This window comes from Haliaeetus albicilla, chromosome 8 (assembly GCF_947461875.1).
Source record: "Haliaeetus albicilla chromosome 8, bHalAlb1.1, whole genome shotgun sequence".
Classification (NCBI taxonomy): Eukaryota; Metazoa; Chordata; class Aves; order Accipitriformes; family Accipitridae; genus Haliaeetus; species Haliaeetus albicilla.
Window position 1 is genome coordinate 12,632,150 of NC_091490.1, and position 16,079 is coordinate 12,648,228.

Below are 16,079 nucleotides of genomic sequence, written 5' to 3' on the forward strand. Positions count from 1 at the left end.
TTCCTACATGCTGTCACCAGCCAAGAAAGGCTGAGTGGGCACCGCATGTCCCACAGCCCCCCATCTCTTGATGTATAGCCTGCACCTATGCCGCTGCACCCGTGCTGCTGCCAGGAGGCCTGGGCAAGGCATGCTGGGCCACCTGGGAGCCACTGTCACCACAGCAGCTGCTACAGACTCCTACCTGGTCCAGCTCCATCTCATCAGGTGTCCGCCACCGAGCAGTCGGGCTGCTCGTGCTCTGATCCGCTGGCACAACCACGATGTAGTACCACCTGGCAAGGAAGGAAAGCATAAGTGCTGGACCCTAAGTCATCTCTCTGGCAGGTCACCAAATAACGTGTGCCATTTGCCTCCCAAGGACGACCTGCTCCTTCCCTGCCCTCTAAGCAGCAAAAGAGTTCAGTAAGGAAGAGGCCGATTTTCTAGCTGCACCAGAGAAGAGAATACTCCTGTTAGCACTCATTAGGTTAATGAAGATCTACAGACTGTGCTCCAGAGGGTGGTGTAGGAGCTGTGAGAAGGACATTTATATAATCGGATTGTAGCAAGAACCCTGGGGGAATTGTGCTTCAGCACAAGGATACCACAGTAACGAATAAGACTTCCACAAACTCGCTTTTTTAATCTCCTTGAGGCTTTAGGCATTATTTATTTAAAGGATATTATACAGTGTCAGAGAAGGTCCCTTCTGATCCTCAACTGTGTTTTTGCTGGTAGCATCTGGAGTATACCCACCAGGGTGAGGGCAAACTGTCAAAGAATTGTCTTAATTTTATCGCACATAAATATTTACTCAGAAAGAGCCAGCAGCGTGATCCCATGTTACGAGTAAATGCCTGGCACTGTACCACAGCCTGCTTGGAAATTCACTCCCAGGTTACAAAATCCACAGGTTGGCAGAGATCTGCCCTGCCTTCTTCCCCATCTCTAGCCCCCCACCCTGCCTTCTCCACCCAGGCACGGCACCTACCTCACCGGCACAGTGGTCTGGACTTTGGGAAGGGTGAGTGTGAATTTTCCTTCCTGTATATACTTGTTTGTGGCGATGGGTTTGCTTTGCAAGACGTCAGGAGCGGTGCGGATTGAGACGAGGTGCTGGAGCCCCCCAGCACTGCTCCCACGGTTCATTAGCACAAAAGAATAGTCTGTGTCTGGCTGGAGGTCACTTATGAGTTTCTTCATCGAGTGGCCGTCCACCTCCACACTCTGGCTATTGTACAGAATCTGAAACGGGAAAAGGACACGCTCATGGAGCCAACAGCTGCTGATGAAAACTCACACTCAAAATAGCAGCGTTAGAGATGACAATTTGGCTTTGGGCCCTCCCTCAGGTGGTTCAGCTACTGTGCGCTTCGTAAACAGCCATAAATCTTTAGTTAAAAAAGAGCAACCCCCAGCAGAAGGTTGAGTTGTGCTCCGTGTGCTTTGCAGTGATGGAGCAGAGAGGGGCTCATCTCAGCAAAGCCCGGGTGCCCGGCGCCAGCAGTGTGGCTGGTGGTGCCACACGTGCTGCTTTTCAGCGCCAGGTCAGGGGATGAATCCAGATGGCTGTGCTTTGCCCTCGCGTGGAGATGAATGGGTCTTTGTTTCTTGTCTCGTGAGGCTACGACACACAATATGTTTTTGGTGTAAAATCCTGTCTGCTTTAAATTGGTGTCACTCCCGTGTCTACCAGCTGATGCCTGATCGAACGTTAATGCAGAGCATCCCCCTCCCAGCAAGGTGACCGGGGGACTACACGCCTCACCCATGATCTGACAAATCCTGCGCAGGGCTCACAAACTGGTACCCGAAACAGCGGCTCTGCAGGTGTGACACCCCGTTGCCATGACAACAGATGCCGGTGCCGTGGCAGCCGTGGGCAGGAGATCGGCACTGCTTTTCCCTGCCGTGCTTGCAGCGAGGGGCTGCTGGGCAGGGCACGGCAGCGCAGAGCCGCTGGTGGCCCAGGGCAGCGGGCAGCCCCCACGCACAGCCTCCCCCCTTGGACCCGCCAGCCCCTCAGCTAACAACGTTTTCTCAGTGCCCTGTTGCAGAGATGCAGGACCCCTGTTTCCCCGAAGGACCAGCAGCCATGTGCACTGCTGTGTAAGCTGCACCAAACAGCCCATCTACCCTAGGAACCTCGATCCTGATGCTGATGGAACAACTCCTGTACCCTGAAACCATGGGTGCTGCCTCTGCAAAGCCAGAAGCTCAAACAGTTCCTGGAGACAGAGACAAATGGGGTGTAGAGAACCAGAGGGACCAGAAGTTGTGCTCCAGCTGTGACAAACCAGCATGTTTCTTTCCACCGGGCGACTGTCCAGCATGGCAGGGGATTACTGGATTCCTGATAGTGGTGCAGAGGCACAGCATGCCAAAAGCTGGCAATGGCAGAGCTGGAGCATGTTAAGCCATGGCAGCTATTATGTGTTACAGGCAGAGACCACACAGTAAAACGTCCTCTTTCCAACAGCAGCCTTGAGAGAGAGAAGACAGCTCTGTAGAAGAAAAATTACTTGAAGTAAAACAGATTTTTCACCAGCTGAGCCTGCCGTTCAGGCTGATGCAAGTACCAAGGGAGGGACCAAACTTTCCTTCCAAGTCACCTTTTTAGCAGGTGACCGAAATCTGCAGAAAGCTGTTGGCTCGCTGGGACAAGGGCAGCTGATTAGCACTGGTCTAATATTTAGTGCTGGAGCTGGGAGGACGAGGGAGGCTCTGGAAAGAGATCTGAAGGACAGCGGAGCACAAGGACCAGGCTAGGCCTGGAATTTGCAGCTCTGCTTTTGTGTTATCCAAACAGTGATACCCACAGCACACCTCAAGTCCTCTTCAGGTCACTTTGTGTGGAGGTTGGGATAGGAAAAACGCCCCAGCTTTTTTGCTGCTGAGAACAGACTCCCAACAGGTAAACAGAGCAGCAGCGAAGAGTCGGCAATGGAAAAGAGATGTAATCAACCTTGTTTCTTGACATGCTTCAATCTTCAGGGATGAACTGCAAAAATAAGTACCAAGTACTAAAACAACAGAGGTTTGCAGGGACAAAGACCCTGCTGGCCGCCCCAAGTGCAGGAAGGGCTGTCGAAGGTAGGATGGCCAGAGGGAATTGTTCTCTGCTGTGACTCCTCTTAAGATATTTTCTCCTGGGCTTTAATCCCTTTCTCCAAAGACATGTACATCAGATGGGTGCTAAAGTGAGTGAAAAAGGTAAAATGAAGAAATGTATCTTATAGCGCTGGAGTATCAGATATTTAGTTGGCAGGTTTCACCCTGCTCTGACACAGAAGTAGGCACAACAAAGACAGGAGTGCTAGACTTCAAGTCATCCTAGCAGCTTTGCTGTCTGTGCCAGCATCACCCCTTGCAATGATACTGCAATAGTACAGGTCCAGATATTCCAGATGAGAGCAAGTCAGGGGGTGTCCTGGGGGAGCAGCAGGAGCTCCCTTCACGTGCTCCAACACACATTTGAACAAAACCAAACTTCCAACATTAAGAGCTATGCTGGAAGCATGCAAAGCCCACAAAGAGTTCTGTTGCCTCTCAGATGAGATTCCTCATTATGAATTCTTCCCTAATAAAGGTATCGCTAACTGCTTCTGCATGCGCTCTAGGGAAGACACTCGCCCACCAACTGCCTGCACATGAGGCATCTGCTGGGGACGTAGCTCTTCTCCTGGAGCAAGAGGAGGCAGAAAAGATGGTCAGGCACTTCAGTTCAGAGTTTCCCTGCTTGCTCTGCACTGGAACTGGCCAGGACACAGTCTCCAATTCAGCCTTGACACCAGATGATGATTTTTTACTGCCACGCACAGAAATTTGTGTCCAAAGACAGTGAAATAGGCATTTCCAATGCTTTCCTGAAGCATTATCTGCCATCCGCCCTTTTCACAGTTGCTGTAGCAGTTCTACGTTCCTTTACCTGCCATAACACATTGTCTTCTCAAATGTTATGCACCATTAGTTAAGGCCTCTACACAAACCTTACAATAATGTAAGGGCTCAGAAACAGTCATTCGTGTGCAGCTGAAGATGCCCAGGAGCTCAAGCAGGAATGCTATTTAGAGGTTGCATCATGGCCCACTGGTAACTACTTAAGTCAGCAGCAAATTTGGCCCAAGGGCTCTGAACTGCCAAACATTGCTGACTAGCCCATGGATTGCTGTAAAATGTCATTTGTGCTGCTCTTACCCACAAGAGAAGATTTGCAAAGCTAGGTGGGTCCAAATGGCACTGCTGAAGGTTTGCTGCTTGATTTCAAGGCAGTAAAGAATGTATTGAACTAAAAGATGAAAAGATACATAGTGTGCAACACTGGAAAAGATCATGACTTGATGGAGAAGTAGACAAGGTTGCCTTTTTTGTGGGCAGAAGTAGTTACTACATTCCATGGGGGACACTGTGAGAAAGCACTGCCCAGCATTCTCAGGGTTTATTTCCAAACCTGTATCCCAGTAATTTTCAAAAGGTGTCATTCCTTCTCCCCATTTGTAAAATACCTTGTGATGCTGCCTCTAACCAATATATCCCCTGTCCTGCTCTTAAATTGAAGACTGTGTCTCAGGAAAGTGCAGTTTCCCCAAGGAGAAGGTTGCATCTATCTCGCTCTTTCCATGAAAGCTCCAGAACAGCTTTCTGCAAGGACACTGGAATAGAAAAGGAATAGTGCCTCTATTCCACCACAACTGCTGGGCAACATTTTGCAAGGAATTTATCTCCTGGACCAGAAGAAGCTGTGAAAATTCCCCAAAGAGAACTCAAACAATCATTGTTGATTTGGTAGCAATGAAAATTCCTAAGGTCTCAGTTCATCCCCTATAAAAAAAATCCCCCCAAACCCACCAGTCCTGCCTGTGCCTCACTATTCATTGTCAGAACAGTATCTACTTTAATTAAATCTGTTAAAGTAGAATATGACACCCTTTGGGACACAGATTTAGCATGAGACTGTTTATCAAGTGTAGATAATACTAATTGTTCCCATGGAGATTTATCTGCTATGCTAGTTACAGTATTAGGCTCTGGCCTCAGCATCCCATGTGCCTGAATTAGAGGAGAGAGGTGAACCTTGTTTATAAAAATACAAAGTCCTGAAGATTAAGGATTTCTTTTGAGTGCCACAATCAACGACCTGGAGCTGACCCTCTTAGCTCCTGGCCTTGACTCATGTGTGTCTGCAAGTCTGGGGATATTAATTAAAAGAAGACACTATTAGAGAAATATCCTTGTAACACTCTCGTTTGCATGAATGCTCTTCAGTTAGCAAGTGGCTAATGCCATCTGCTCCTGTGTCATCTGAGGGTTAACCCGCAGCAGGGGCAGACCCTGAGTCACTGTCTGTGTAAGCAATTGCAGCTACGAGGCTGAGACGAGGCATCAGCATTACTTCCTTGGCTCCTGGCTACCTCCAACCATTTCACCGTCCTTATGTGGTAGTAATGCTCCAAAGGTTACACTGTCCCTTTATAGCACTGTGCTGTCAGACAGAGACACAGGCTTTGTGCCACAAGAATAAGGCAAGATGAAGCAGACTGGTTCTTCAGCAGAGTGCAAAGTTACAGGGCTCTGTGAAGTTCCTTGCGGCCAGACATCTGAACGCTGATCCTAATGCACCCTACATCTGGGAAAGCTTTGAATACCACAAGGTCTTCACACAAGCTTTGTCTGCTTCAGCTAAACTCTGCATGTTAACAAGTGCCTGCTATTGATCATGGTAATTCAGCTTCAGGATTTAAACAAGGCAAGTTAGTAACAACGAAGGGGAGGTGCTCACACACTTTGATGTGGATGCAGTTCAGGACCTCCCCCTCATTCCCCTGGCCGTGGATCCCCCACAACTCATGCAGGCCTTGCATTTGCTCTTCAGGCACAGCACGGCAGGGTGCATGTGCAAGGAGGAAGGGAAGTCACGCTGCTCCCACCCCTGCCCACCTTTGCAGAGGCAGCAGGCAGCTGCTGAGACTGGGTGGAAGATTATCCTTGGCAATGTGACATGTTGGTCTTGTTTCCTAAGGGAGCGAAGCTGCACTGAGATCTGCAGAAATTTCCATGACACTCTAGTCTTTTACCCACATCAGTGATCTACACTGGGGGATAGACAAGAGCAGGAAGACATTCGATCATCAGTGTTGTCTGCAGCCTGGTGGATGACACTGCATCCAGAACTGTGCTGGAGAAAAGAGAACAGCAGCCATTCCTGCAGAGTTCCATCTGCGCTGACACATCTTGTGCTGCTCACACCTGTAATACGTTCTGGAAGGGTGATGATGCTTCTCCCCTTCACTCCCTGAGATTATGCATCTGCCCTGATGCTCTGAAGTAACTCACAAAGGCAATCTGGATGTTTGAGAAAGGACACACTGCAGAAGGAGTCATTCTTAGTTTGATTCACTGCCTGGTTTTCAGACCACTTTGTCCTGATGATCTCTTGAGATTACATCACGTTTGTAACTTCTCACGCTTCAACTCTGAGTCAGGCATTCAGGACAAGCTTGTGTAACCACTGTCATGGAGCTGCAGTGGCCAGCCTGACCGGTAGGCCCTAGCTGAGTGATACCAGGTAACAAGATACTTGAGAAAGCTGATGGAGGAGTGAAGCATCCATACGAACATCACTGCATGAACAACCCCTGCAACCGCTCATGGGAAAAGCATCAGTGATTTGGGGTGCTGGACCAGTTTCCATCTCCCTTTGAAAAGGCAAGTAATTCAGGGGCACTTTCAAGGGAGAAGTGGCTACTTAGCAAAAGTTGCTATGATCAGGATGGGTTTCCAGCTGCATGGTGAGAAACCAGAAATATGTATTATGATCCCTGAGACATCCCTGTTCTCTGACTGCCTCTGCCCAGTTCATGCCTTCACTGCTCGGCGTTTCCTGTTGGTGGGCTTCAGCCAACATTATTCATTCCTTTTTTGTTACCGTGAGCCAAGTGCTTACTGGCTGTTCCACAACTGATCAAAACAGAAAGAAATCAACAAAACTACAACACGTTCTGCCCTAAAAAGAGTGAGAGGAGGGAAAGCAAGCAGCAGTGTGCTCTACTGTGTGCCATGGTTCGTGCGCGGGTGCTTAAAAGCAAGAGCAGCTACCTAACCCGGGCTTGGAGATGTGAGCTCCACAAGACTCCAGGCCAGTGAGCAACGTGACCCTGCTCTGCTCGTCTCCTGTCTGATGGCCTGAAAACATCACATGGCAGGTCAAGATGCTGCTTTCCACTGTCCTGCTCACTGCCACAGGTGGACCTCCCTGTCCTCTGCATTCCACCCTTACCTTAAAAGGCACTGCAGATTTATAGGAGTCAGGCACTTCCCAGCTCAGCAACACAGACGTTTTCATGACGGCATTGACACGGAAGTTCTTAGCAAACACTGAAATGAAAAACAAGACATTTGAGCACTGTAAGGCCAAGTCAGGAGGGAGCGAGGCAGCAGCTTGGCTCCAAGTCTCTCTTTGTCTAACTCAGCAGCAGAGGTCAAAGAGTTCAGCTACAGCAGAGAAGTGAGAGATGAGGAGAAAAGAGCAGCAGCTTTTTACCAAGTCTCCAGTCTTCAGTGGAGTTTTGCTTTTTGACTAGACTTTCCAGCATCACAGAAAGGAAGTTGTAGGCTGAACTGTGGCCTTCCTCTCTCCGCCCTCCACTCACACTCCCTTTGCCATGATCAAAGAACAGTGATGCTCAGGTACTGGATCTGCAGATGATCCTACCCAGCCACCTGCTCCAGTTCAAGCAAGAGCCTTTCATGTACAGATAAAACATCAAAGTGTGCCTGTGGAGCAACAAAGGCAATTAAGCTACCACCAACGCTCCTCTCCCCACAAATCGCAACTTTAAGGAAACCTTCGTTGAGCCTCCCCTTGCCGAACTAGTTTTAGACTAGGGAGCCACACGGTACCTGCTCTCATTAGTCAGAGCAAAGGGGAGCGTAGCCTCATGAACCGAAGGAAAGGTCCCTGTCCTGGAGGCAGAGCTTGCCATTAGGGCTTGTTAGAGGGGCACTTACCTTGCTCAACAGGCATGGTCCGGGACTGGATGCTGGGGCTGAGCGGCCCAACCCCCTTATTGGTGCGGGCCCTCACTTTGATGTCGTAAGTGGTATCTGGCTTCAAATTCGTCAAAGTGATACTTGTGTCCTTGGTGATGTTAACCAGGTCCTGCTGGCTATTTATGTCCCTGTATACCACTGTGTAGTTGACAATCTTGCCATTTCTTTCTGCCAAGACCGGGGGGTCCCATGCAACTTCTGTGGTGGAAGTGGTGAGACCCACCACACGCAGGTTCTGTGGGAAGCCACTTGGCACGTCTTCCGCAGTAGTGATCTCCTTCTCAAACTCCTCTCCTGGGCCAGCTCTGTTCTTGGCAGACAATTTGAAGAGGTACGTGGCCCCCTTGTGCAGGTTGGTCACAGTGTAGTGATGGTCTCTCTTCCCAAAGTCTATCGTGTTCATCTTTTCCTCATCAAGACGTCTGTACTGCAGCCGGTAACCCAGCAGCTCCCCTACCATCTCCTTGGGTGGGTGCCACTGGATGAGGGCTGTGTTCATGGCTGTCGTGCTAATCATCATGGTGGGCTTCCCCGGGACTGCAACATAAACACACAATGACCATCTATAGCCTGGGAGGAGGGGAAGGAAGGACCGCTTCCGTGCTGCTCAGTCCGTGAGGATTGAGGAAAGTGGGAAAGTTCAGACAACAGGGTGAAGAGGACGACAGACAATTCACATGGATAGAGGCAGACCGACCCTAATCCGGTGGCGAGGGAAGCTGGAGCCAGCCAGGTCTTGGCTGCCATTTTCCCATGTGCTGCCATCTAAACAGGGAACAAATTCAGCTACATCCAGCCCCAAAAATCATCCCCTTCTACAGGAAAGGTTTAAGGTACCTCAAAGCATCATATTTATCTCAGAGAAGATCTGAATCCCGTCCTCCCAATCAGTGGTCTTCAGACACTCCAGTTAGTGCACAGCACCAGGCCACGCTGGCCCTGGTGCACTGTACCACAACAGACACACAGAAGCCCAAGTCCAGCGCCCTGATCTGTCTGGAGGCAGACAAATTTCATCCTGAAACCTTGCAGTTTTACCATCTGCAGAGGCAGTGAGCAGAGCTGGGTGGGCTGTTTGCCATCAGAATACATTTTGGTTTAGCTGATGAGCAGATTCGTGATGTCAGTGTCGATGTGAGAGGTGAACACAAGCGTTCCACAGGATTTTTGCTTATGCTGCACAAGTCAAGGGGTGTTGCCGTCACTGGTTAGGAACTGATGGCTTTAAATTGATGGTTTAATACCTTGATCTCCTTCAGTTAAAAAAAGGATGTGTCTTCACTTCACATCAGCTCAGATTTGTAAACAAATCAACTGATAGGGAAGATACTCAGAATCAAAGGGATGGGGCCATTGATACAAAAATGAAAATAGGATTGTAGCCAAACTGAGTTAAATATCCTTGCACAGTTTTGAAATGTATAAGCCCACAGATGAGCACAAGAGAAAAACGTATTTGACAGAATTATGCCCCGATTTTGCCATCAGAGGGCGATATCAACACTCCCCTTTGAGGTCAAGCCTGCAGATGAGCCTGTACAAAGGCAGCTCTGGGGGTGGTTTTGTAGGTATTTAAGACATACAATTACATTTCCACTGTCAGTGCCATCCTCCTCGCACTCATAATGCAATGTCTAACAGCAGCTAGTATTAAGGGACACATTATTTTCAAACCTGATTCCAAATATTAACTTTAAATGTGCATCATAACATGGGAAGACCCACTGTGGTTTACAGTGCAACACTGGGACATTAAGGAAGCTTTTCCTGTTTATAGGACAGCTGTAGCAATTTGATGAACAGAGCATACATCATGGCGAGGCACAAGGGAGACAGCATTTGAGATTGTGACAGTGGAAACTACCTCTGGAGCTCCCCATATGCAGCACGGAGGAGATGGCAAGCTGTTCCTTGTTTAAAAGCACCAGGAACAAACGCTCTCAGTTTGCACAAGCTGCATTCCCATAATAACAAGTGGTAAATACTGTTCCTGCGGCTGGTGTGAGGAAGCAGCAGGATTATCAGCTGTAGGACAGGTCTAGTGAGTGGAAATCGTGGACAAGACATTGTCAACTAGTTGGTACCACCGCCAAAGGCAAGCTTGACCGCATCCGGAGGAAAGCACCTGATGAACTCCTGGGTGCCCCTGCTCCAGGCTGAGGCTCCTGTGTTGCACTAGGCACAGGGTACGAGTCTCTACTGAGATAGCAGAACCAAACTGGCTGGGATCACCAGGACCTAGAAGTTGTGTCCGCAGCACTCCTATGGCAGGATTTGTTGAATTCCAGATTTTACTCTAGGAGCAGCCGGGCTCAGCTATGTAAGCCTGGGGAGGCAGCAGTAGCAACGGCTGGGGGGGGAGCTGAGAAGCACCTCTGAGGAGCCCTCTGTGCCAGAAGCCATCCCAGGCGGCACTGCAGTCACCGCAAGAAGCAAGAAATGGCACTCGCCTACGGGAACAAGGTGAGGACAGGCCATGACTCCAAAGCTGAGGGAGGGCCTAGACTTTCAGGCTTCCTCTTCCCAGGTCTCTGGACTATGCAGATGTGCTCAGACCCCTGAGTTTCATTGCTCTCTCACAGGCCCTGGCAGTGTCTGTCCATCTGTTTGCTGCACTTTGCTCAGGTGATCCAGTGGCAAAGCCTGTAAGTAAGGGCTGGAGATCACAAGAGTATGTACCTCTGCAGCGTCTCCAGCCCTCTCGCTTCCTCCTGCACAGGTGCCTCGGCCATACTCCCCATGCACCTCCTGGGAGGTTTTACCACCACCCCTGCGAGGCTGGCATCCGCTCCCCACACTCACCTGCCCCTGTGGTGGTGATGACTTTGGGCTTGCTGCGGGCACCATCTCCTTTGGTGGTGTAGGCAGCGACTGTGACGGAGTAGGTGGTTTCCGGCAGCAGGCCTCCAATGATCGTCTCCTGGGAGCGCATCCACGAGGCAGAGAAGAGGCAAACGAGAAGAGCAAATACTTGTTACTGGAGTGAGCAAAAGGAGGGCACTGGGGTCAGTGTCTCCAACAGCAACACACCGACACACTCGCTGGCTCATGCATTGCACTCAAGCATACACATCTCGCACAGAGCCAGTAAACAACAATTGCTGCCGCTCCAGCACTCACCTGCCTAATTTCAACCCCTGCCTCTAAGAGTCAGCCTTTCCAGGGACCCACCAGCAACCAGTGTCAGCAGCTGTGCTCTCCCCGTGGCTTCTGCCAAGAGGGAGATCTGCTCCAGAGATGGTCCTGTGTGAAGCCAGAGCCACCCTGCCACAGCAAGCCTGAGAGTAAGAGGACTGTGGGGCTGTGAACCAGAGCAAAAGCCAGTTCAGCTGGCTGCAGATATCTCTTGGGGGCGAATTTGGGGATTTTTAAAGTTGTCTCTTGCAGCAGAGTTGCAGGGCGCACAGAGAGGCAATGCAGGGGTGGGGGGCCGCGGGTAGGGAGCACCTGCAGTGCTACGGCATCACGTTCACCCTCCCTGCCAGGCACGACGTTGCAGGGATGGGATGGGGTCAGCGCAAGGCGTTGGCAAGACCTGGAGGGAAAACCTTGCACCGTGGGAGGTCTGGAAAGAGGGCAGACTCGGCAGGGTGCTAGCACCCTTGCATGCTCTGGCTTCCTCTGGGCAGGAGGAGGGCATGGATCCGCACTTCAATTTGAGATCAAAGAGGGAAACACTGCTCCTCCCTCCTGGCCTCCAGCGGCAACATGACTCGTGCCAAGCCCGGCTGGCCAGGTCTGCGAACGAGCAAGCACAGCGAGCTCAGCAGCTCTCTGCAAGCTCAGGGCAGGTACCGCTGAACTGCGTTCATCTGTGCGTGCTATGAAAGGGACCAGGGCCATTGGCACTAACAACCCATCAGGTCAGGGAGCAAGAGACAACCGGGCTGGAGAAGGGGCTGGGGAAGCTTTTGGGAAGGAGGCAGAGGCTCCAGGTTTGGTTATTTACCCTTTCAGCCAAGGAGAAGAGCAGAGATGGAGAGAGTTAAACTTGAGTTGCTAAGGGCAGGCAGCACGGGCACTGTTAGAGACTGCTCCAGAGGTCTGATCTCTGCCCAGGCAATTCCTGCCAGCTCGTGGGGTACGAGGGGCGCCTGTGGTTGCCCTCAGAGCACAGCCAGTCTCCCATCACTCACTCGCACAAACAGCCACACTATTAAACCTGCTGATTTCCAGTCAGTGCTGCTGGTTCAGGTTACCTGCCCAGGCTTACTCATCAAAATCACCGTGTTACCATCGCGGAACCAGCCAGCCCAGAGAAAAATCAACAAGCACCAACAAGAACCCCACCAAAATCACCGTGTGAACCAGAGTCCGATCCCAACTCCGCCCCTGCAGCAGATCATGTGTGCGGGTGAGTGGACGCGCAGTCTGATCGGTGCCAATGGACCCGCGGGGGAAGCACTCACACAAAACCTGCAGACTCTGAACATCCCAAGAGAATTCACTCCTCCCAAATCCATGCAAAGAGAAATTCTCACGCAAAAGCATGCCACCGGGAACAAAGCAAGCGAGCTGGGAGGAGGGGAGAGAGACGAGGGATGGATGAAAGAAGGTCTGATTGCATAATGTAAACACAGTGCTGTCATGACAAAGCCACTCCGGGAGAATCCTCTGTATAAAGTATAAAGCAGGAGGAGAAATCCATCGTGCCGGGGAAGCTCACAGTAGGGCACACAATTGAATTGCTGACTCTAAAAAGGTCATTTTCTAGTTTGTTCCTCCAAATTTATATTTCAAAATTATGTGGGAAAAATTGGATTTAACTGTTTAAATGTGATTGTTCTCTTATTACTATCTGTGTTTCAGCCAAAGGTCATGGTTGAGAGTGTAGGTTATTTTTCATGACTACAATCAATGTGGTTTAAAGATTATATATCTAATTTTACCATGTAACTTGGTGGGCCAACTACTGCAGAAAGTAGGATGCACCTCCTGAGTCGATCACTTGAGCCTGCCTAAAACTGCACTGCAACAAGCTGGAAATACAGATTATAAGAAATGTCAATTGCTTTTCTGCATTTAGTAGCAATCTAAATGCCAATTTTCTCTGGATTTGCTGCTTGTGGAAGGTTTCACAATGTAACTCTCCAGCCTCATTAAGGGAGTGAAAGGGATGTTTTGACAGCACTGGGTCTACAAAATTCACAAATCGATTTACCAAACCCCTCTTTTCCAACCTGGAATACACACAAGTGGTACTTACATGGTCGACGGAGTCCTCAGCTCTCCACTGACGGGGGAGAAAGGAAGGAGGAGAGAAAAATGGAGACACAGAATTTTAAGGGGCAACGTGTAGGAAGGGGATGACAATGACAACAGCAGAGGTTAGCAGGACTGGGTTGGGGGGATTACAACACTTATACACAGAGGGTCACTTAGCACAGGCTGTGCCAAGGGAAGAAATGGCATAGAGCAACTTTCTACATGCTGCTAGCCTGCGCAGTAGGTCTGAGATCATTCACACAAACAGGGGCAAAGAGCTTCCTTCTCATGTCAATGGAGAGGTCACCACTTCCTAACTTTGCAGTCCTTTCCCCTTCTGGCTTTGTTTGCACTTTTCTGCCTCTTCCACAAGCAGAAGCAAGAAGGGACAGCTTGTACCAACAAGGCTCTGGGGCTGACTGCTGCCCCACAAGCCACTCAAAACAGTTTTATGGCCTAATCTCCAGTTTCTGTCCTAGTGATCCTCCAGCCACCATCTCTTATTGACAACCAAAGCCTCCAATGAACAAAACTCAGGGGGCACTCTCTGCGGGGAAGCACCAATGCAACATTTACAGAGCTTCTCCTCCTGTCATTTGCAAGAAAATGCTCTGGGGACCTCAGAAAACCAAGAAGCGCCATCTCTTATAAACAGTGGAAGAGAGGCTGAGGTCTTACACAGAGCTCCACTCTAAGCTGCTCATCTCCAACGGTGCTGCGTGGCTTGGAGCGAGGCTCAAACTGGTGCATGTACTGAGGAAACAGCTTCTCTCTCCCAATTACACAACACCAAAGAGCAAACACTTGTTTGGCAAGAGCAGCCCTGCAGGTAAGACTTCTACACAAACCATTTCCCAGCAAAAGCTCACATGGATTCCCAGCCATGACAGCTCAATTAGGGCTCTGAAGAAGCAACACGCAGGTTTCTGGCTGGATTTGGGGTTCTAAGGCATCAAAGCTGCATTGGGGTGGTGAGACTTAGCACACCTTGGTTGCTGCCATGCATGCCCATAGCACTGTTCTTTGTGGTTGATGCACCAAAGGAAGGTTTGCAGAGATCACAGCGAGCTCTCTCAGCCAAGGTGATGCGTTACATCTCAGCTTACTAAATCTGCCTGGAGGAAGCACCGGTGGATGGGTTCAAGCACAGAGATGAAAGTGGAAGATAGGTATTATTGCCCGACTCACAGTGCGAGCCTTGGCAAGCCTTGCTTCTGAGCCTGAGCTGCCAGCTGTGAAATGGCGCTCAGACACTGACTTCCTCAGGACACCGGGAAGCCCAGCTAACACTTCTGAAGTGCCTAGGAACCTGCAAGTGCGGCAGAAGTACTAAATGGTATTAAAACTACAAGTTGCCTTTTGTACTCAGGCTATTTGAGGTGGCTTTCACAGGCTGCAGCCTATCACAGTGGCAGAATACTCTCCTCAGCAGTAAAATACATGGCATACCTTCAAAATATTTATTTTATTCTCTGAATTCAGAAAGAAGCAGCTACTGGAGAAATATTCCTCTAAGATTTTATTACAGTTCACTTATTTGATGCCATGAGACTGCAGCAGAATTATGCCCCTAAACCATCTTAAAATTTGATTTCAGCGAAGAGGTCAAGTTGTCCCTAAAGACTTCCTATAAAGCCAAGGCCCTCACTAAGTATTATGGTCACTGAAGGCCCTCTTTCCACAAACATCTTGGTATTATTTCTAGAGTCACATGCTTAGCTCAACCCAAGACATTGCTGCTGACATCCTACCTGCACCAGCCAGCCCATACCGCGGTCAACAGCCACACACTGCTCTGCTATCTAAAATCTGGCAAAAGTCTTGCTACAGGAAGGATACGAGGCCTGGTAGCTTTCTCCCAGAAGCACACTTCTGCTCCAACACCATGTCCCTGGTGGATGGGGGCCATGTAGATGGTAACACCCCAACCCGCCTCCACGTAGCTGCAGGAGCAGAAGGTGACACCCCACTGCAGCGAACAGTGGAGTAGTTCCAGGCTCAGGAGGCTACTGCATCTTACAGCCTCTCACACCACAGTGGGGAGTTTATCACTCACTACGATTTTAGACCAAGCGTTTCATGTTCAAACTCTGTTTGCTCTTATGTTTCAGTGGACTTTAATCTTGCATCAGATCAGAGTGCAAAGAAACGCCTTGAGATCTGTGCTGGAAAAGCAACAGTGAAAAGCCAGGCCTGCATAAATACCCTGGTATAAATTCAGTTTCATTATGAAAGTATCATCTGCAGATCAAAACATTTCCTTCCTTAAACTAGCTCAATTGCTTCTTAACTGTTTAAGGTTGGTCAGTAAGACAAATTGATCTGAAAAGCCCAGGAGCTGTCATAAAAAGAACTCAGACAGGGCTGTGTGCATGAGGCAGGATGGCTCAGGGAAGTGCTAAAGCTAACTGTGTGTATTTATGGCAGCTGCAATGCCTTAATGTTTCATTTTACACTTCAACACCGCGCAGCGTAGTCATGTCTCACCAGGGAATGGCTGTTTTCCCTGACCATGGCTCTTGGAAAAGACAGACTCAAGCCCTCCTAAACAGCCCCAGCTATGGGAAGTGGATATTGTGGGTTTCCTGCAGATCCTTCTCCTCTCTGCTTCAGTGACTGTGGTGCAACAGTGAAACTCTAGATGTAAACTCGGGTGCTCAGCCTGTGGGATACAGAGGAGTCTGAGGGCTCCAGAACTTCACCTTTGTCCGTTACTGAAATGCCTCTTGGACGATGCGTTTCAGTTTTGTTCCACTTACGAAGCAGAGCACATCTCACCTCCACGTCAGACTCTTACCCAGATGAGTACACTTGCATGAGGAGTTGTCCAAGTATATTCAGAT

General features: G+C 49.6%; 1 protein-coding gene across 13 annotated transcripts in view; it reads right to left on the reverse strand.

Annotated features, from left to right (window-relative positions):
• Window positions 1-16,079, reverse strand: part of PTPRF (protein tyrosine phosphatase receptor type F) — a 392,972-nt gene that overhangs the window by 42,617 nt on the left and 334,276 nt on the right. For 5 of the 13 annotated variants that reach the window (XM_069788942.1, XM_069788938.1, XM_069788944.1 and 2 more), the window contains 6 exons: window positions 13,238-13,264; window positions 10,834-10,951; window positions 7,990-8,568; window positions 7,259-7,356; window positions 974-1,227; window positions 185-275 (listed from right to left, as the gene is read on the reverse strand). In XM_069788942.1, the coding sequence (XP_069645043.1) occupies window positions 185-275; window positions 974-1,227; window positions 7,259-7,356; window positions 7,990-8,568; window positions 10,834-10,951; window positions 13,238-13,264 (1,167 nt within the window). The remainder of the gene's footprint in view (window positions 1-184; window positions 276-973; window positions 1,228-7,258; window positions 7,357-7,989; window positions 8,569-10,833; window positions 10,952-13,237; window positions 13,265-16,079) is intronic. The other 8 variants (XM_069788945.1, XM_069788943.1, XM_069788941.1 and 5 more) reach the window with 3 other exon arrangements.